A 20,101-nucleotide genomic window follows, 5' to 3' on the forward strand; every position below is an offset into this window, starting at 1 on the left:
CACTGATTCTCAGGTGGGTGGAAAGCATTAACATTTTACCCATATTCCTCATCAGCTTCTGAAAATAATCAGGATGCACTTCTGTTTGCACTTTATTCATTATGACTTAAGATTTCTCTCCCCACAATCTCCTTCTACTGTAGAGACAGGCTCATAGCAGGTGGCCAAGGAAGCTGATAGTCAATACCAGGGACCAGGAAGGTCGTGACCAGTCCTGGAGGCCCCAGGCTGTACTTCGACCTATAATAGACAGGGAATGGGAGTAATATCACAACTCAGCTCTCCAGGAGCATTGATACTTGGAAATTAGCACTCTGCCTGTAGACTCCTTCACTCCAGGGTTCTCCCTGGGTGCACTCTAAGAGCCGGACAGCACCAAATTAGGGGTTTGATTCTGGGTCAGGAGATGGAGGATCAAGCTGTGCAGCTGGGAACTCACTTTGCTGTTCTGGGCTCTCCTTCCCCTCATGTTGGGCCCATGCAACTGCTCGTCGCTGCTCAGGACTCAGAAAGGCCATTTGCTCAGGAGTGACAGCCACAGCCTGAGCACTGGTGAGACTAGATAGTTGGATGGGACTAAACACCACCTGAGGGCAGGGGTAGGAATCAGTGCATGCATGTAGTCCCCATTGGGCCCTGGCTCTCCTGTGGTCACCCCAGTCCATTAATACTTACAGCAAATTTAGGAAGAGGGATGACAGAAATGGCAAGAGGAGTAACGCCCTGGATCTGTCCCCGCAGCAGTGCTGAAAGAGCCAGGTCTGGGATCCCAGCCGTTGAAGCAAGTGGCATCCAAACATTGTCTTAGACTGACCTTCCCTCTCTTCAAACCTATAGACCTTCTCTAACTACTCCCAAAGTGCCCTATCATAGACCTTCCCCAATATGTCTCTAGCCCCTTATTTAAACACCCTCTCAGGCCCACACCTGAAGAATTGCAGGGCAGTCTTCCATCCAGTCCACCCATGGTATAGAAACCAAACCAACTTGCACCAGCAGTGGCCCAGCTCCCCACCTGCTATGGTGCCAATTTCAGTGAAGATCTCAGGCCCCCAGTTACTGATTGGGCCAAACCCACCAGGCAGTACAAAGAGGTGGGCCAGAACCTCCAGTTGTTCCTCAGAGCACTGGAGATGCAGGGTGCCGAGGAAGAGAGCTGCTTGGCTGTAGAACAGTGGGAAGGAAGGAAGAAGAATTCGGCTTCAGTGAAAGGGGCTGTGGTCATGAGACAAAGGAAGAGATGGCTTCAAATGAGTTCCCTTCCTCCATGGGACTATAACTTCATGATCCTCCTTTCCCCAGCAAGTCCACCTTTACCTGAACATGACCACCCCAGCCCCTTCACAATTGACCTAAACTCCCAACTGCTGATGTGCTGGAGCTCCTCTGGCCACAGTCCACAGAAAGTATAACCCAGTGCTGTCAGATGAATGAAGTCCAGGTGGTTCACATGCCGACCACTCTGCCGTAGGAAACTGGAGACCACAATGCGGAGCTGGGGTGGGGGTTGGGAGCAGATGGGAAGGAGAAAAGTTATGGAGAATTAACGGACAGGGAAGTGATAGGTGTTACTGGGTTATATTCTGCTACTATTAAGACCTAAGGAGTCATGGGGAAGGCTGAGGACTCAGAAAAGAAAAGGATAGAAATAGAGGAAGCCTCCAGGAAAAGAGGTAGGAGACAGTATTATGTGTCCAGGGCCTCAGAGTGAATAAATCAAGAGTCCTGAAGGTCACTAGTATGGGATATTAACAAAAGACAGAAAGAATGACCAGGTAGGGTCACAGGAAAAAAAATTCCTCGGGCTTTAGATGATCTATAGGGCTGGGTCTGTGGGATGGGTGTTTGGGAAGCCGTAGGGAGGAGGAAAAGTGTTACCTGAGTGGAGCTCCAGCCATCTATCTGCCCCAGGGTGCTCAGCACTCCCCAGTCCACTAGGATCAGCTCCTGTAGTTCCCGATCTCCTAGACCTATTAAGAGCCTACTGAGCTGCAGGATCTGCTCAGGACCAAATCCCCGGGGGGACCCCACAACTAAGAGAAAGAGAGGAACAATATGAGTGGAAAACCAGTAGATTGGGAGTCAGAATGCTGGGTTTTAAGTCTTGCCTCTGACCTTAGCTGTATAACTCTAGGCAAGTCACTTGCCTTTTCTTTGGTTTCCTCCACTATAAAATGAGACCGTTGCCTTACAGTTCCTCTAAGGTGTTTTGAAAGACATCACAATCAGTGGAAAAGAAGAGCAAACTAACTCTAGTCCATGAGTTCCACACTTTTATGTGCATCAGACACAGAGACGCTTATTAAAACGCAGATGCCTGGGGCCCAGCACAGTGGCTAACGGCTGTAATCCCAGCACTTTGGGAGGCTGAGGTGGGAGGAATGCTTGAGCCCAGGAGTTCAAGACCATCCTGGGCAACACAGCGAAACCTCATCTCTACCAAAAATACAAAAATTAGCCAGGTGTAGTGGTGTGCACCTGTAGTCCCAGCTTCTCGAGAGGCTGAGGCAGGAGGATCGTTTGAGCCCAGGATGTAGAGGTTACAGTGAGCCAAGATCACACCACCGCACTCCAGCCTGGATGCTGGATGACAGAGTGAGACTCTGTCTCAAAAAAAAAAAAAAAAAGCAGATGCGGATGTCTAGACTCTTTCTCCCAGAGGCTTATTTTTTAATTTATGAGACAGGGTCTTGCTCTGACACCCAGGCTGGAGTGCAGTGGTGCGATCTTGGCACATTGCACCCTCCACCTCCTGCGCTCAGGGGATTCTCTTACCCCAGCCTCCCGAGTAGCTGGGATTACAGGCATGTGCCGCCACACCCAGCTAATATTTTTTCTATTTTTAGTAGAGACAGGGCTTCATCATGTTGCCCAGTCTGGTCTCAAACTCCTGGGCTCAAGCAATCCACCTGCCTCAGCCTCCCAAAGTGCTGTGATTACAGGCACGAGCCACTCCGTCTGGCCTCCGCAAAGGTTTTTATTAAGTCAGTCTAGCATGGTAATCCGGCACTGGCACTGTTCCCGTGCTCGGTACAGCAGCACATATACAAAAAAAAAAAATTGGAATCATACAGAGATTAGCATGGCGCCTGCGCAAGGATAACACGCAAATTCATGAAGTATGCCATTATTTTTTAAGAAAGAAAAAAAAAGAAAAAAGAAAAAAATCTGTTCCCTTGATGATTGTGATATGCATCAAAATTTGGTAACCACTGCTTTAGTCCCTCTATTCATTATACTAGCTCTCTTTCCTCAATATTTATCTCTCCTCACCTTCTACTTGTGACCCAAATCTTCTAACTCTTTTATCTTCTGCTTCCCCCACCTCTCATCCAACTCTCCATTCTCTTCGTGTCCTACATCACACCCACACAGCTTCCTCATGGCCAACCTCAGTTGGCTCTCCATCTCTAACCCGTTTTGCTTTGCCCATGGCTGCCCGCAGTTCCTCAGGCCCAAGTCCTGGGTCTCCTGCAAATAGTGTCAGGCAGTCCTTACAGTCTGAGAGCTCCATCTCAGCAATCTGGGTTGCAGACCAGGCTGCTGGGAATGTCCCTCGTACATCTGCACAATTTGGCACAGGTTCTGAGGGGGAAGGCAGGGCCAGGAGGTATCTGTAGATGGAATGACTCTTCCAACCTTTGGAGGATGGAGCACTGTGGGAAGTAGGGATCGAGGGAGTATTACAGGGTAAGATGTATAGGGCTTAGAAGTGAATTGAACAAGAAGTGATTGGAGATGCCAAGTCCCTCATTTTATAGATGGAAGACTGAGGATGTTGGTCAGGGATTTCATGGCAGAGCTGAATTTGAAACCAGTTCTCTAGCCTCACAATGTCTCCTTCGAGGGATCTCTCCAGCAGAGAGCTCCACACTTAGCCGAGCTTGAGCTGAGTCAGCTGTTTAAAGAGACAAGACAGCAGGAAAATGGAAGTTCTGGGCTAAAAGAAAACTTAATAGTTTACACACTCCCAGAGCTATAGAATTCTAGAACTAGACGAGACTTGAAGATCATCCCTCTAAACTCTTTGCTTTATAAATTAGAAAACCCAGTCCCAGAGAAAAGCACATGTAGAACCCAGACCGTTTGATACTCCCTGTACATCCTGCTGGACATGTAAGTATTTGGGTAGTTTCACCTGGAAGATCCCCAGCAGCTGGTCGCACCACCCCTGCTACCAGGGCTGCTTTCTTGGCAGCAAGCTGTGGCCCCCTACACAGCTGTCCAACTCTGCTCTGCTGCCAGCTCTGCTGTTTTTCTAGAAGCCGCTCCAGGGTCTCTGGACCCAAGGCCTCCTGCATGAGAAGGTAGAAGGAGAGTTGGGAGATCTGGACAGATCAGGGCCTGCTGCTATAGCTATAAGTCCAAAGTCCTGTCTCTGTTTTGCAGTATCCCCCCAGATCTAGGCTTCATATCCTTTGCCCTCTTTGGCCATGGGTCCCCATAACCAGCTCACCAGTCCCCTCTATGCATTTACTCCCTTCCCTTCTTCCTTCATCTCACCCTGGGGATCAAGGAAATTGCCTCAGTAGACAGAGTGAATACTAGGCGTCCAGCTTGCTCTACTCCATCCTGGCTCCACAACTCTGATTTCCTGGGGACAGGAAGAAAATCGGGGGCTGGGGAGCTGAGGGAACTGTGAGGAAAAGGAAGGGGAAAAGAGGACATGCTAGGATTTCGGACACAGGGCTCCAAGGGCCCTTAGGAATATGGAACAGGCTGCCACTGATGATGGTGGTTGAGGGACTGGGTATAGAATGAGTTAGAATCTGAAGTTCTCGAAGATCCATACCCAAGAACAGACTCCTGCAATAGCAGCCATCCCAGCTCTGTGGCAAATGTCTCTCCTAGGCAGAAGCCTTGCAGCTGACTGAGATGGGACAGCAGGATCTGTAGGGGGATCTGTCGTGTGCTCTCTGTCCCCAGGAATCCAACCAAAGGGCCTAAGGTCTCCAGCACTTCCCCTGAAACTGGAGTCTCCTTTGGAGCCTGGAGAAGAGCATCAGAACTTGGACAATGCACTTCTGACTCAAAATACCAGACACCTTGATCAAGACACCAAGCCCCCTGACCTTCCCTCCCTCCTGCTCCCAACTCAGCACCCTATGATGCTCACTACCTTTGTTCACTTTCTTAAGCAATGAGCCCAGATAGGAGCAGGCAGAAAGACTGAGAGGTGGACTCCAAGAGATTTCTCGGACTCCAAGAGGTATGGACAAGTAACATGAAGCATATTATCAAGAAACAGAACCCAGAGGCAAAACAGGGGCCAGGCCTTGTAGACAGGAACCTGTTTGGCAGCAAGAAAGCAAGAAGTAGAGGGTTGGAGGACAGTCAGAGAGCATTGTCTGAGGAGCAAGAATTGCCCAGGGCAGCAAATCTGAGTCTGGTATGGTGGACTCTTACCAGGTTTTGTAGTGCCCTCTCTGCCAGGGCTGCCTGGTGGAGTGGGGTCAGTGCCAGCAGCTGCTCTGGAGCTCTTTGCACCAGCTCCACCACCAACATAATGGATTCATTGGATAGTCTGTCCATCAACTGGATTCTATTATAGCAATTTGACAACAATATCATTCAGGTGGAACTGGGCCAAGTCGAGAAGGGACCACAGAACCCCACAGTCCCCAGCTAAGATGTGACCCCAGACCAAATTTAGTGAAGCTGGACAGGAACTGATAGTAAACAGCTCCAGGGCCAATTCCCACCATCAAGCTTGAGTGGGGGAGAAAAAGGGAGCAACATATTTCTAGTCTTCCTAAAAAATAAAAAATAAAAAAAAAAATCCTACCTGATCTAATGGACTCAAAAGCTCCAAATATTAAGTACCATTAACATTTCCCCATTTTATAGATTAAAAAACTGAGGTTCACAGAGATCAAATGTTGAGGTCTCTCACTCCCAATTCCCGTTTTTTTCCACAGGACCACCCTTCCTCTGCTTGTGAAGAGCTCCCTTCTTGTTTGTACGTGCTATACAATTTACAAAGTTCTTTCAGGTGTTATCTCATTTGATCCTACAACAAGACCTGGCCTCACTCCATCACTCAGGCTGGAGCACAGTGGTGCTGCGATCTCAGTTCACTGCAACCCGCACCTCCCAGGTTCAAGCAATTCTCGTGCCTCAGCCTCCTGAATAGCTGGAATTACACGCACGCGCCACCACGCCCAGCTAACTTTTGTATTTTTAGTAGAGATGGTGTTTTGCCATGTTGGCCAGTCTGGTCTTGAACACCTGACCTCCGTGATCCACCCACCTTGGCCTCCCAAAATGCTGGGATTATAGGCAGGAGCCACTGCACCCAGACAAAATAGGTGTTTCTCTTATCCTTCTTCCACAAATGAGAAACTCAAGTTTTTTGATGCATGGTCTAGGATCTTTCACCTCATCTGTAACCTTGGGATTCTAAATTATCTCACAGAACCCACATATTTAAACAGATCTGAATTGCATTAAAAAAAAGTAAAAACAGGCCGGACGCAGTGGCTTATGCCTGTAATCCCAGCACTTTGGGAGGCCGAGCAAGCAGATCATGAGGTCAGAAATTCGAGACCAGCCTGAGCAATATGGTGAAACCACGTCTCTACTAAAAATGCAAAAATTAGCCGGGTGTGGTGGCACGCGCCTGTAATCCCAGCTACTCAGGAGGCTGAGGCAGGAGAATTGCTTGAACCCCAGAGGTAGAGGTTGCAGTGAGCCGAGATGGCACCATTGCACTCCAGCCTGGGTGACAGAGCGAGACTCTGTCTCAAAAATATAAATAAATAAATCCCTTTTACCCAGAAATCAGAGGTGATAACCTGTACCCTACCTAGGATTACCAGTTCTGGACCTGGGCTAAGTCATACAAGAGCTAAAATCTGTGGAAAGGCCTATAAAAATGTAAGAATGTTGGGAAGCCAAGGTGGGCAGATCACTTGAAGCCAGGAGTTCAAGACCAGCCTGGCCAACATGGTGAAAGCTCGTCCCTACAACAAATACAAAAATTAGCCTGGCATGGTCCCAGCTACCTACAGTCCCAGCTACTCGGGAGACTGAGGCAGGAGAATTGCTTGAACCTGGAAGATGGAGGTTGCAGTGAGCCGAGATCACGTCACTGCACTCCAGCCTTGGTGACACAGCAAATCTCTGTCTCAAAAAAAAAAAAAAAAAGAAAAAAGTAAGAATGAAGTCAACTGCTTTTACTCCACTTCAGCTCCATATTCCCCAGGAAGACTGTAACACCAGCATTTTCCTATTTTGACTTACAGTGCGGATGGCAACGGGGTGGTGGTAGGGGTAAAATGAGAAAAGCAGCATATGAGTAAGATACTAATAAATTTCTCTGTGGGAAGGGAGGAGCCTTGGGTTCCTATAGCCTTTTCTTCCCACAACCTGTATATGAACGTGCTCGACAACATTCCTGCCATGGGGCCATCTGGCTTAGGCTCGAACAGCTCCAAGGACCAGGAACTCACTACCTTAGTTTTTCTTATACTATGTAAAAATCTGATCTCCGTTAACTACTCTTAGTCTTGCCCAATGGGGCCACTCATAAATATGACAATCTAATTTCTACTTGATAGCCCCTCAGGTATTTGAAGGCATTTATCACATTTTTCATATATTTTTCTCTCGATCTACTCTCTGAACGCACTAAGAACACAGTGCCCTGAGCAAACTACAATCCTCTGGGGCAGAATTGGAGCATTGCCTCCCTCACTTCAGATGCTCTGTCTCAATCTCAATTAATGTGGACTAGGTTATTGTAAGATTACTTGGCAGGCTTCAATACAGTGTTGCCACCCTCAGCTGCCCCGTGCTGGAGCATATTCTGGGAACCAGTCAATACATAGAGCAACTTTGAATAAAATCCTCTGCTTTGGGCTATAAATTATGTCAGGGAACTACCAGACAGAAAAACTGCCTCCTCTAGGGCATTCCCTAAGGGCAGATCTTCACCCCAGATTGAGCTTTCTGAGGGGCCAATATCTCTAGCTGCAGTACTTACGGTAAGTCCAGGAGTAGCTTGCTATCCAGCCCGTTCAGTTCTGGCCCTACAGTTGTCCATTCTGGTTCTGGCATTGCCGTCCTCCGCTGTAGCTCTGCCCAGATACAGGCCCTCTGTAGGGAAGCAGGGTGAGGCCAGAGCAGAACATAGGAGCTGGGTTCTATACCTAGGGTCCCAGCCTCCCTGCTCCCACTAAAGTCCAGGCACCCCCTCTCACCAGGCTCCCTTGAACTCTAGTGGGCAGCTGACAGATCATGTGCACCACTTCAAGGAAGTCTACCATGGAGTTGATCTGCTGCAGAAACTCACAGGACATGCCTCCTGCCAGGGTGCCCAGAGCCCTGTGGGTGTGTGAGTGGGGAGAGGCTCATTCAACACATACAACAGCCTGTTTGCTCCTTGATATCAGTACTCTCAACACAGGTACAGATGTTCATCCACGGCAATTTATGGTTTGAGAAATGTTTTTACATAGATATTCTCATCAGCTCCCCATAACATCACTGCTGTTTATCAGAGAAGAAAATAAGGATTTATGGAGGTCAGGTGACATTCCCAACATCATTCTGCTAGAAATGTGGTAAACTGAAACTAGAGCCATGTCTTAGATTCTGAAGCCCTTGGGAGGCTGAGGCGGATGGATCACCTGAGGTCAGGAGTTTGAGACCAGCCTGGCCAAAATGGTAAAACCCCATCTCTACTAAAAACACAAAAATTAGCTGGGTATGGTGGCACACGCCTGTAATCCCAGCTACTCCAGAGGCTGAGACAGGAAAATCGCTTGAACCTGGGAGGCAGAGGTTGCAGTGAGCCGAAATCGTGCCACTGCACTCCAGCCTGGGCAACAGAGCAAGACTCTGTCTCGAAAAAAAAAAAAAATATTCTGAAGCCCATTGTTCTTCTAATGTGGGTGTAAGTAAAGTGATACCTTCTTATTCCTATTTATTCTTGCTTGGCCAGTGCCTCTGAAGTCACCCTGAAGTAAACTAATAGTAGCAAATGACTACTGGGACTTTACAATGGACCAAGCACTGTGTTAAATATCTTACATGACTTACCTCATTTAATCTTCACAATAACTACCTATGAGGCTGGTGCCATTGTAATTCTCATTTAAAGAAGGGAAAACTGACACAGGGACGTTAAATGACTTGCCCAAGAGCACAAGTAGGTGACAGGACTGGAACCTGAATCCAGGTTTTCTGAGTCCTTTGGCTCTAGTCAGGATAGGCATGGCACTGTGGAAGGACAGGAGGGCAAAGGGAGGTGCTAGGAGAACGTCCACGAGGCAGGGACTATGCATCATTCATCCCTATATCCCCCATTCCATATCACATGGTGCCTGGCACATAGTAAGCACTCAAAAAAATGTTGGTCGAATTCAGCGCACTGCTCAACACAAGTTACTCACTGCAGATTCCTGAGGGTCAGGTTGGTGGGTACTTGCATCTTCTTCCAGAGAAACTGTGCCTACAAGAGAAAGAAAGACGAGCCCCTTCCCAGAAGAGACACTGTCCAAGGATACCCCCTAGAGTGGAAAGGCAGGACTGCCTTGGACCCAGTCCTGCCTCTTCACTCTGTGGGACCCACCAGCCTCCCACTCTCCCAGATGCCCACTCTTCTCTCGAGAGTGAGAAAGAAATGAAAGAAAAGGGAAGGAGAAAGAAAAAGAAAAGCAAGTCACATTATAAGGGATACTAGGGTGCTGGGTGCAGTGGCTCAGGTCTGTAATCCCAGCACTTTGGGAGGTCAAGGCAGAAGGATTGCTTGAGGCCAGGAGTTCAAGACCAATCTGGACAGCATAGTACGTCAACATAGTGTCTCCACATAGTGTCCACATTTTTGTATTGTCTGTCTCTACAAAAATTTTAAAAATTGGCCAGGCATGGTGGCTCACATCCGTAATCCCAGCACTTTGGGCGGCCGAGGCAGGCAGATCACAAGGTCAGCAGTTCGAGACCAGCCTGGCCAATATGGTGAAACCCTGTCTCTACTAAAAAAAAAAAAAAAAAAAAAAAAAAAAAAAAAAATTAGCCGGGCATGGTGGGGGGTGCCTGTAGTCCCAGCTACTTGGGAGGCTGAGGCAGGAGAATCGCTTGAACCCGGGAGACAGAGGTTGCAGTGAGCCAAGCTTGTGCCACTGTACTCCAGCCTGGGCGACAGAGCAAGACTTCATCTCAAAAAACAAAAAAAAAATTTAAAAATTAGCCAGGCATGGTGGTGACCACCTGTAGTCCTAGCTATTCAGGAGGCTGAGGCAGAAAGATTGCCTGAGCTCAGGAGTTTGAGGTTACAGAGAACTCTGATCATGCCACTGCACTGCAGCCTGGGCAACAGAGTGAGACTCTGTCTCAATCAATCAAATAAAGGATACTAGGGATAAGCTGGCCAAATAGGGCTGAGGAATGGGTAAAGAAGGTAGACTACATTGAGGGAGGAAGTTCTGAAATTAAGTGGGGAGAATTACCTGCTGCTCAGACCAGGGCAGCTCCCAGTAGTGTCTTCGATTTGCCAGAAGAGCCGAGGAATCCAGTTGTAGCAGCTTTAATGGGAGCAGGGGAAGCAGGCAGTCTGGCCAGGTGGTGGGAATAGGCTGCTGGCGGTGATGGGTATAGCAGTGTAGTGATAGGCGAGAGAGTCTGGACTTAGCACTCAGAGAAAAGGAACCATGGGGGCAGAAAGGGACCAAAGCTAGGACAGAAGTGGAATGGCATTTGCCACTGTAGCAATAAACGCCTAAAAGCCTCACACTGCAGGCTGCTGTGGTCAAGTGTTGCTGCTAGTTAGGCACCAGGCAAACAAAGTCCCTTAGCCTCTCTCAGCCTTGGTCTTTCCATCTGAAAGCAAGGTGGGTGGCCTGGAAGAATTCTCAGGCCCTTCCAGCTTTGACATTAGTCTAGGACAATGTGAGTGGATCATGCTGTCCTGCATCTGGCACTGGGGAGGGCTGCTAATGGGCACAGAGCTAACCAGAACTCTCAGGGCCACTGCAGGGTAGTGTGGGAGGTAGCACCAGCCATATGAAACTGCCCCAGAATGGGGAGAGGAGCTCAGTTGGGAGATCTCACACTTACCTGACCAGGGATACACACAGCTGGACCAGCACCTGTTGTACCTATATTTTTAACACCATCTTTAACCTGCATGAGAATTGGTTGTGTGTGTGTGTGTGTGTGTGTGTGTGTGTGTGTAAGTGGGGAGGTATGAAAGGCCTTCCCTGGCCTCAGGGAAGATGCCTTCCTCCCAACCAGAAAGAGCCGGTATCCCTGATTATCTCATCCTCCTTGCCACTCTCATACCCGAAAGGTCTGCAGCAGTGCTGCGGTCTGGCAGGCTGAGAGGCGTGACAGTTCAGGGGCCAGGCAGGAACAAGCCCCGACCAGGACTCGCCTAGGGATGGCCTGGAGTGTCTGGGGGCTGAGGCCTGGTAGCAGAAGGTGCAAGGAGCAGAGTTCCTCCAGGGATAGCTAAAGAGCAAGAGAGACAAGAGGCCTGAAGAAGAAGGGAAGGGTGGTGGGGAAGACAACAATCACAATGCAGCAAGGCAGTAATTATGAGGGGAGCAGAGAGAGAGGAGGGGCAGATGCAGGAGCCAGGGCAAAAGGGGATAGAGACCTCTGGTGGGAGGCTGAGAAGTTGCTGCTACTCACATCGTGCCTAGGAAGGAGCCGTCCAAGCAGCAGGACAGCCTGTGTTGGGATGGGACCGAAAACAACAGCTCTCAGGACCCAGCAGCCAGGTCCTAAGTGGGTTCCTAAGGCAAACCCTCCAAAACTTCCCGCTGCCTCTTAACCATCCCCAGTAACCATCCTCAGTGACTCAGGTCCCTTCTTGATCTGAGGAAAGGGAATGAAGGCGTCCTCCTGCAGACAGAGTTTACCTCTACTGTTCACCCCGGGAAAGGAGGGGCTGCTTTTATCCCTGAATGGGATTCTCTTGACTGGGGCTCAAGCGGGGATGGAGGGTACATGCCAGGGAGTGAGACAGGCAAACCTGAGCAGGTGTAACACTAGTTCCCTGCAGGACAGGAAGCATGGCTCTAAGCTGGGGCTCTGATAGCTCCTGCAGGAAGCGGAGGCCCAGCTGAGGGAAGAGAGGGGCCCAGACCCGCAGCTCCTGGGGGCTCAGCACCGCTCCTCCAGATGAGCGCAACACACCCAGAAGTTCATATGCCACCTGTAACCAAAGAAGGTTTAGGACTGGAGAGAAAAGACAGATGAACCTTGAACTTCCTCTCTAATCCCACATCTGAATTTCCCAGGGCCTGGGCTAGGGTTTGGAACTAGGGATTGGACTGGAGTAGATTAGGTTCAAAATGGCAAAGGGTATGTTTGGGGTGCTACAGACCAGATAGAAAAGGGCCAGGAAGAGGTGGTAACAGGTAAGAATGGCCATGGAGTAAGGAATGGAGGTTGCAAAAGTGGGATGGGGGCTGGCACCACTGTGCTCAAGTTGACAATGGGAAAGCCATCCACACAGACCCAGGGGAAGCCTGAAGTCTTGTAGGCTTGTGCTGAGGGGCTCACCCATCCTTCTGGGCTGAGGGTCCCATTGGCTGCACATTCCAGCAACCCCCGTTCTACTGGCCCCGTCGGATCACTCAGGGGCACTGCAGCTCCTCAGGGCTCAGTAAACAGGCGAGGGGCCCAAGCCTGAGGAGGCCATGAAGCTGACCTTTGTGTGGTCCCTGAGACTCACACTAAGGCAGGCCTGGCAGTAGATGGTATGGGTACATACACTGGGCACTCTGACACTACACCACTACACAGGGGCACCATCTATAGACCTCTCTCCTGGAACTCTACGCTGCCTGGGGCCACTGCCTACTCTCTTGCCCCTTTCTTCCTAGAACACCGACCCAGCATGACAGCTGTACCTTCCTCTACCTCTTCCACTCTTGCCTTGGTTACTGATCCCACAACAACTCACCTGCATACCTGCTCCTCACCATCCTGGACACTCTGGTTTACCAGGCTGCGCAGCACATGGCGGGCATGCCCTGGCCCCAGACCTGCTGGCCAGCTATCCTCCAGGGCCTGGATCTGAGACGGGGAAGGTTAGCTCGCACTGGGGTCACTATAGGGTTCTTGCAGGGAGGGGCCACTGAGAGACATGCCATTGACTCTTTGTCCCCACTAGCAGAAGATGGGCCAGTCAAGTAAAGAAGATGATTCTCATACCTGGTGAGGGCTGAGCTTCAGAAAGTTCTCCAGAGGGAGGTGGGGGAGCAGGGGCAGCACTGCCCACAGCAGCTCCTGGGGTCAGGCAGGCACTTCCCCAAACAGTTCAGGGGCCAGCAGTCGCTTTGCCAGAGCCTCCTTCTGTTCAGGCCTCATTCCTGGGCTGTAATCCCGGATGGCAGCCAGGCTGCAAGAAGTCATGCATCTTAACCCCTTGTCTTCTTCCAAACTGTTTTCCCCTGACCCTCTGTAGCCCTGCTGTCTAGATAGGAAGGAGACTCTCCGTTTTTTTGTTCTGTGTTTTTTTTTTTTTTTTTTTTCCTGAGACGGAGTCTCACACCATCGCCCAGGTTGGAGTGCAGTGGTGCAATCTTGGCTCACTGCAACCTCTGCCTCCCAGGTTCAAGCTATCCTCCTGCCTCAGTCTCCCGAGTAGTTGGGACTACAGGCACCCACCACCATGCCTGGCTAATTTTTGTATTTTAGTAGAGACGGGGTTTCACCATATTGGCCAGGGTGTTCTCGAACTCCTGACCTTGTGATCCACCGGCCTCGGGCTCCCAATGTGCTGGGATTACAGGCGTGAGCCACCACGCCCGGCCTCTCCCAGGTTTTAATAGAGAGGAGCTCTCTGATCCTTTTGTAGTTCATTAGCATAATGATTGGGTTTTCACACTTAGGTGTGAGAAGTGCCTCTCTCAAACCTTGTTACGATGATGGCACATTACCTATCTGGCATGAAAGAAAAAAACAGACAGGAGCTCCGGAAGGGGCTGCTCCAGGTGGATGGGGTTGGCCTGACCATGACAGGAGCAGGAGGAGTAGGGCAAGAACCTTACACACTGTCGTTGGCTATCAGGGATGGTGGGAAGCGCATCAGGTCAGAGACAGCCAAGAAAGGGATGAGTGGTGACAGGTCAATGAAGAGCTGGGAGGTGAGGCGTGGGTACCGCTGGAGCAGCAGGGCTGTCAGGTGACCCAGGGCCTGCTCCTCGGATGGTGGTACATGTGGGGGCACAGGAATGGATTCTGCCTCTGGAGATGCTCAGTATCCCTGCCATTTCCTCTCTGGAGTTCCTCCTCCCACTAAAGCAAGCCCTCTGAACACTAAGCTCCAGGTGCCCTTGCTCCCCTTTATCAGTGCTCACCTGCAGCTTCCCCTGCAGCATGAGTGTCAGGAAGCCCTGTGCAGCCTCCCTCTCTGCTGAAAGCACCAGCTGCTGGAGGTTTTCTGGGGGCATATGCAGGTACGCCTGCGAATAGGAGGTCGTGGTGGGTATGGCCTCACCTCACGGGGCAGGGACCTCCAGCCATGGCTGTCACTCAGCCCACCCATGTGCCCTCCACCTGTTACCTGCACTAGAATCTGCAGGGCCCAAACACTCTTTTCCCTCTGGAGCAGATCCCACAGCACAGGCTGGTGGGAAGAAAGACAATATGCCAACAGAGCTGTCTTCTCTGTCTCTCCTGCAGCTCCCCCAGGCATTCCAACTCCACTGGCTGGGATGCTTGTCCATCATCTCAAGTGTGATTCTTCAGATATTAAGCTCTTTTAGGTCCGGGATCATATCTCTAATTTCTCTTGTACCCTCTCCCATGCCAGGTCCATAGTTGGCTCAATTAATACTTGTAGACCTGAACCAAATACTATGAGACTATCTAATTCCATTTTACTGGGCCCAGGGTTTGAAAAAGGTGGCCCCAACATGGAGTAAGAAATCTTTATATATCCTACAGAACCTAGCAAAGTGCCTTGCATATAATAGGCACTCAGTGAATTAATTATGGTGTTTAACATATTCTCACCCCTCCATTCTACAGACTAAAAACTGAAGCCCAGAAAAACTAAATGAAATTGCTTGCCTAAGATCACACTAATTTGCGGCACAGTTGAACCTAGAACCAAAGTCTTCTGATTGGTAGTGTCCCTGAATCTTTCTCATTCCTGCCTTATCTTCCTGTATTCTGCCAGCCTCCAATTCTCACTCTCTAGGGGAAAAATTTAGAGTCCTCTAACTTGATCCTTTTTCTTTCTGGTGCAGAAAGTGAGAGAGTCAAAGAGCCCAAAAGAATAACAAGGTAATATTTATTGCACGTTTGTCTATCATGCACTGTGCTAAGCCCACAGCATGTATTATCTCATATACCATTATCATCCCTAGTTTATAAATGAGACGAGAAAAATATTGCTCAGAGAAGTTAAATAACTCATTCAAGGCTGGTCACAGAACCAAGATATGAATCCAAGCCTGTCTGACTCTAGAGCTGTGTGCTTCAACTACTACCCCACACTACTGCCTCTGAGTATTTGAGGAATTCCCCAGGAGGGCCTTCTCACTGTTCTAGGAGCTTTCCCTCTGGCAGAGCACTCACACTAAAGCAGGCCAGCAGCTCCATCTTGCTTATACCAGAGCTGGGGTTGACAGTGGGTTCAAAGCCTGATGGGGTTGGCTGCTCCTCATCTTGTTCCAGGTATTCCCCAATCGTCCGTAGCACACTGCGCCAGCCCTCTGGGTGAAAGGCATCCCAGAAGGAGCAGTTGTCTGGGAGACTGGAGAGCAGTAGGGCCCGACCCAGCATCCCCTGGGCCTCAGTGCCCCCAGCCCCTGGACCCAAGAGGAAGGTCAGCAGGCGGAGGAGATAGTGTAGGCGTGTGGGGTGAGCAAGGGCTGGGACAGAGGACTGACAGCGTGGCAATTGGGATAGCATGCAAAGGAGGAAGGGGCCAGGGGTCAGACAGAGTGGGGATGGTCCCAGTGGTGGCAGAGAGGGCAGAAGGGGGCCCAGCAGCCCTTCTAGGAAGCAAGTGTCATTGCCCCCACGACTTATCCTGCATTGGCCTGCTAGCCAAGGCCAGAAGGGCACCAGGACCTCATACATGGTGTCATTGGCACAGACCATCACCAGGAAGCTGCCCCCATCTGGGCAGCGTTCCCCACAGGGTCCAATGTGGCATGGTGGGGAGGCAGTGACATCTGGGGTGGGGCCCTGGCACACATGCTGGACCCAAGCCTGGTTGCTGGGGGGCACAGCCTGTAGACTTGCCTCCCCACACAGTCGCTCAGCCCACAGAGTCTCATTCTCCAAGAAGCAGCCCCAAAAGATGCCTGGGGTGAGGGGAACAGGGGGCAGGCCTTCAGGGCAGCTGGTAGGGGGTGGGAGCAGGCCAGCACAGAGCCGCTTCACCAGGCGGCGGTTGGAGCCAGACAGGGCTGAAAAGGAGAGGTTACTGCAGATCGCATCCAAAAACTCATCAGGAAACTGGTCATGGCAGGCCTGTAGCCAGCCTTGGGCACCTGGTGCCCAGGACATTGCATACCACACAGCTGTCTGGCAGATGGCAGTGGTGCTGGGATGGGGCTGTGGAGTGGCAGGCTTGGTGTGCTGACAGAGCAAGTGGATGGAGAAGTTGGAAATGCTATAGGGTGGTGCTGGGCCTAAGTGGTTCTCACAGAGGGCCTCCACAGTGATGGCTCGCCGTTGGCGTGGGCTGATGTGGGCTGACGGCTGAGAAGCTCTGGGCAGAGGCACGCCCGTGCTCAGGCAGTGAAGGAGGGCAGGGGTGGGGGTGGTGATCCAGACAGAAAGCCCAGCGCCTGGACATCCCAGGAAAGGTTGTGCCGGACGCCCCTGGGTGCAGAGGGAGGAGCAGGCAGGATCTGGTCAGTTCACATTTCCTCCAGCTGAAGATTCTGACCCTGACTCAGAGCCCTCAAGGGGCATGGCAAGCATAGACTTTTCTACAAGCGAGGTCCCTGAGAGTTTAGGCGTTACTGGTTGAAATGCTGCAACGGGGCAAAAAAGACAAAGCTGCCCTGCCAAGGTCCAAAATCACCTAGGAGAAGCCCCAGTTGGAATTCTTTCTGTCCACCTGGCCCCCTTCTGTCTCCTTTCTTCGTATGCTTTTAGATAGCTTAAACACAACCCTCAGCGGGCCTCATGTTAGGAAATCTGCTCAGCAACTCAATATGTCTAACTACTGTCTGGCATTGTTGTACTGAAGTAGTAAGCGGGTAGAGGAATCCAGCTGTGTCCTTATTTTCCAAATCCCATCTTTACTAGCTAACATTATTAAGCGCTATGTGCCAGCACGGTTTTAAGTCGTTTGCATACATAGTATCAACTCATTTAATCGGGTGCAACAACTCTGTGGTAACTAATATTATCATTCTCATTTTATAAATGGGGAAACTGAGGTATAGAAAGACTATGTAACCTGCTCAAGGTCATATGGCTAGGAAGAGGTGGAGCTGGGACACCAACCCAGACAGTCACACCCCAAAACCACTAAACTACACTCCTCCCATCAGTTTTCCTCTCTAGAGGCTGAGGTCTTCAGCTCTTCACCTCCAGATTTTCCAGGCCCAATCTCTCAGAACTGGTCTCCTGTTACTTACCATAAGAGCAGCTGTTGAAGGTTACCTAGGAGGGAAAGAGTAAGGAAGAAAACTACCCCAATTTCACTTTCCTTGCCCTGCCACATCCCAGTCCCAGCCCTGGCCACACTCACCTCCCTGGCACTGCCCATTGGTATCAGGCTCTGGCTGCCCCAAAATGGAGAAGACCTCATCCTGCAGGGAGTGAGTGACACGGAGCAGCCCCTCCTGAAAGGCAGCATAGAGGGGGGCCCCCACTGTGCGTAGCAGACCGCCCCAAAGAGCCTCCTTGGAGCCTAGCTCCCCTGTTGGGGTAAGCAAACCCAACAGACCGTGCAAAAAGTGAGGAGCTGCCTCCCTCCCATCGAGGCCTGTGGCATTGGTGGGGTCCACACTGGGCTGCACCTGCACCAGAGCTTGCCAGCGTGTGCCCTCTAACAACAGCAGCAGAGAAGGCAACCAGTCAGCAGCCAGGACACAGTCAGACGGCCCATCACGGGTGCACGGGGGCCGAGTTGGGGTAGGGGGGCCCCCAGGAACTAAGGCTCCCAGCAGCACCTCCACAAGTCCACCCAGCACCCCTGCCTGGTGCACCAGGAAATCTCGGGGAGTCTGCTCCTGTCCCAGCAGTGCCAGCATATCCCCTAGCAGCCCTAGCATTGGCTCCCAGTCTGGGCTACCTCTCAGTGTCACTAGAAAATCATGGAGCCGGAGAGCAGGCGGCTGGAGAGGTGGGGGCTCTCCTACTGGTCCTTCCCCCATTCTCCCAGGCTCAAAGGAAGAAGAAATGTTGGCCAGGAATGTAGAGAACCGTGAGCGGCTCAGGGAGCCCTGGGGAGCCTGGTCCAGAGTGGAGAGCAATGACTTCAGGAAGGAGAGACCAGGGTCCAGGGAATGAGGCCCAGTAGGGGCCAGAGTCACTGTAAGGAGAGAAACCAGAGGTCACTGAAGGAGAGGAACACAGAGCCCAAACTCAACCCTGCCCCTGAGCACAGTTCCCTACCTGGATCTAAAGATGAGGTGAGGGGATGGTGAGCTGAACCCCTTTCACTGGCCTACAGTAAGTCTTGGCCTGCTTTTCTTAACCCTCATTTTTCCCTTTTGCACAAGTCTCTGCCTCTCTCCTTTGTCTTTCTATCTAACAGATTCACCTCCATATTCTTAAAGTCTTTTTCCAGCCACCCTCCTCCTCATCCCCAGTTCTGCTCACTGTTCTTCTCACCTGCAAAGGACAGCAGCAGCAGCAGCAGCAGCAGGGGCCAGAGGCTCAGAGCCATGTTTCCAGGTGAACACTGGTACCGGAGGTGAGTTCTGGTTATTCTCTCCTGTGTGGGATAGCCAGGTGAGGGCAGGGCACTGCAGGCAACCTGAGGCTCCACTGACACTGTAGTGTGGTCTTTCAGGAAACAATATGTGTAACCTGACAGCAGGTTTGTTACCTGAGCCGCTGAATATCTGATCCTTTAGCTCTGGAGAAGGGTATGCTTCTGTGAGAGGGACTAATGATAGGGGATCCCAGGGGCCCCTCAGAGAAACCCAAGGAGATTGCTTGAGTTAGGAGCCAGTGATGCAGAAAGGAACAGGCAGACATGGAGATGGAGAACTGGAGACCAGGGGTGTAATCTGGGGTTCTGCAGAAGCAAAGAAAACAAAGAGGATATGAAGGAGCTAAGAAGCAAGTAGGATTTGAGGAAATTGAAGAAGAAATGACGCCCAGGAGAAACAAACTGCACAGCAAGGTATAAACAGACGAGAGGTCCAGTCCAAGGATGGAGAATTCAGGAAGAGGAGAGCTGCTTTCAACTACTACCCAGAACCACAGAGTGTCAAGAGCTGAGCAGTACCCCAGAGATCACATACACCAAACTTTTTCACTTACGGATAAGGAAACAGACCCAGAGAAATGTGATTTGCTCATTAGGCCATTCAAATGTTTGGGTCTTTCCTTCCCCCCTGGGATCCCCTATCATTTGGTTCTTTCTCTGTGGCCTAGTAGGTAAAAGCCCCATCAAAAACTCTGAGCTGAGAAGACAGAAACCAGATTAAATCACTATGCACAGGGACTGATCTCCCTACACACAGAATTGCTCATGGAACAGAGAGAGAAAGAGATGTCATTCAAAATAATCTGGTCTGGTCAGGTTAGAAGTCTTTTTTGTTGTTGTTTTTGTTTTTTTGTTTTTTTGTTTTTTCCAGGGGATGGTTTGAGATGTAATCTCTCTCTGTCGCCCAGGCTGGAGTTCAGTGGGGCTATCTCACCACCTCTTCCTTCCGGGTTCAAGCGATTTTCCTGCCTCAGCCTCCCAAGTAGCTGGGATTACAGGCACATGCCACCACACCCAGCTAATTTTTGTATTTTTAGTAGAGATGGGGTTTCACCATGTTGGCTAGGCTGGTCTTGAACTGACCTCAAGTGATCTACCCACCTCAGCCTCCCAAAGTGCTTAGGGTTTATGGCAAATATACCAGGCTATTTGAGTGTATTGGTTATTGCTTATAATTTGATAAAGTTCAACAAGAGCGAGACAAGTTCTAACCTGCAGATGACCAAATGGAAACAG

The 20,101-nt window shown here is 50.5% G+C and overlaps 1 protein-coding gene and 2 non-coding genes across 3 annotated transcripts; 2 read left to right on the forward strand and 1 right to left on the reverse strand.

The window, feature by feature from the left end:
• Window positions 1–74: 74 nt before the first annotated feature.
• On the reverse strand, window positions 75–19,067 carry LOC742658 (stereocilin). Its single transcript, XM_063794913.1, is given in 33 exon segments — window positions 75–240; window positions 440–587; window positions 676–776; window positions 1,019–1,164; window positions 1,353–1,495; window positions 1,879–2,018; window positions 2,021–2,033; window positions 3,416–3,585; window positions 4,139–4,295; window positions 4,504–4,594; window positions 4,793–4,989; window positions 5,407–5,542; window positions 7,985–8,097; window positions 8,202–8,325; window positions 9,396–9,454; window positions 10,452–10,577; window positions 11,059–11,124; window positions 11,284–11,451; window positions 11,635–11,673; window positions 11,978–12,160; window positions 12,511–12,593; window positions 12,596–12,636; window positions 12,914–13,026; window positions 13,165–13,351; window positions 14,004–14,197; window positions 14,313–14,417; window positions 14,519–14,581; window positions 15,538–16,727; window positions 16,730–16,794; window positions 17,562–17,586; window positions 17,675–18,460; window positions 18,763–18,865; window positions 18,980–19,067. Coding segments are annotated over 32 exon segments (5,316 nt in total). The 5' UTR covers window positions 18,818–18,865; window positions 18,980–19,067; the 3' UTR covers window positions 75–151.
• LOC112207830 (U6 spliceosomal RNA) lies at window positions 3,031–3,134 on the forward strand. Its single transcript, XR_002942262.1, has one exon. It is a non-coding gene; the product is annotated as a U6 spliceosomal RNA (small nuclear RNA).
• LOC112207828 (small nucleolar RNA U13) lies at window positions 13,799–13,902 on the forward strand. The gene has a single exon (XR_002942258.2). It is a non-coding gene; the product is annotated as a small nucleolar RNA U13 (small nucleolar RNA).
• Window positions 19,068–20,101: the final 1,034 nt, after the last annotated feature.

The sequence above is a fragment of the Pan troglodytes genome, chromosome 16, assembly GCF_028858775.2.
Source record: "Pan troglodytes isolate AG18354 chromosome 16, NHGRI_mPanTro3-v2.0_pri, whole genome shotgun sequence".
In the NCBI taxonomy this organism is placed as follows: domain Eukaryota; kingdom Metazoa; phylum Chordata; class Mammalia; order Primates; family Hominidae; genus Pan; species Pan troglodytes.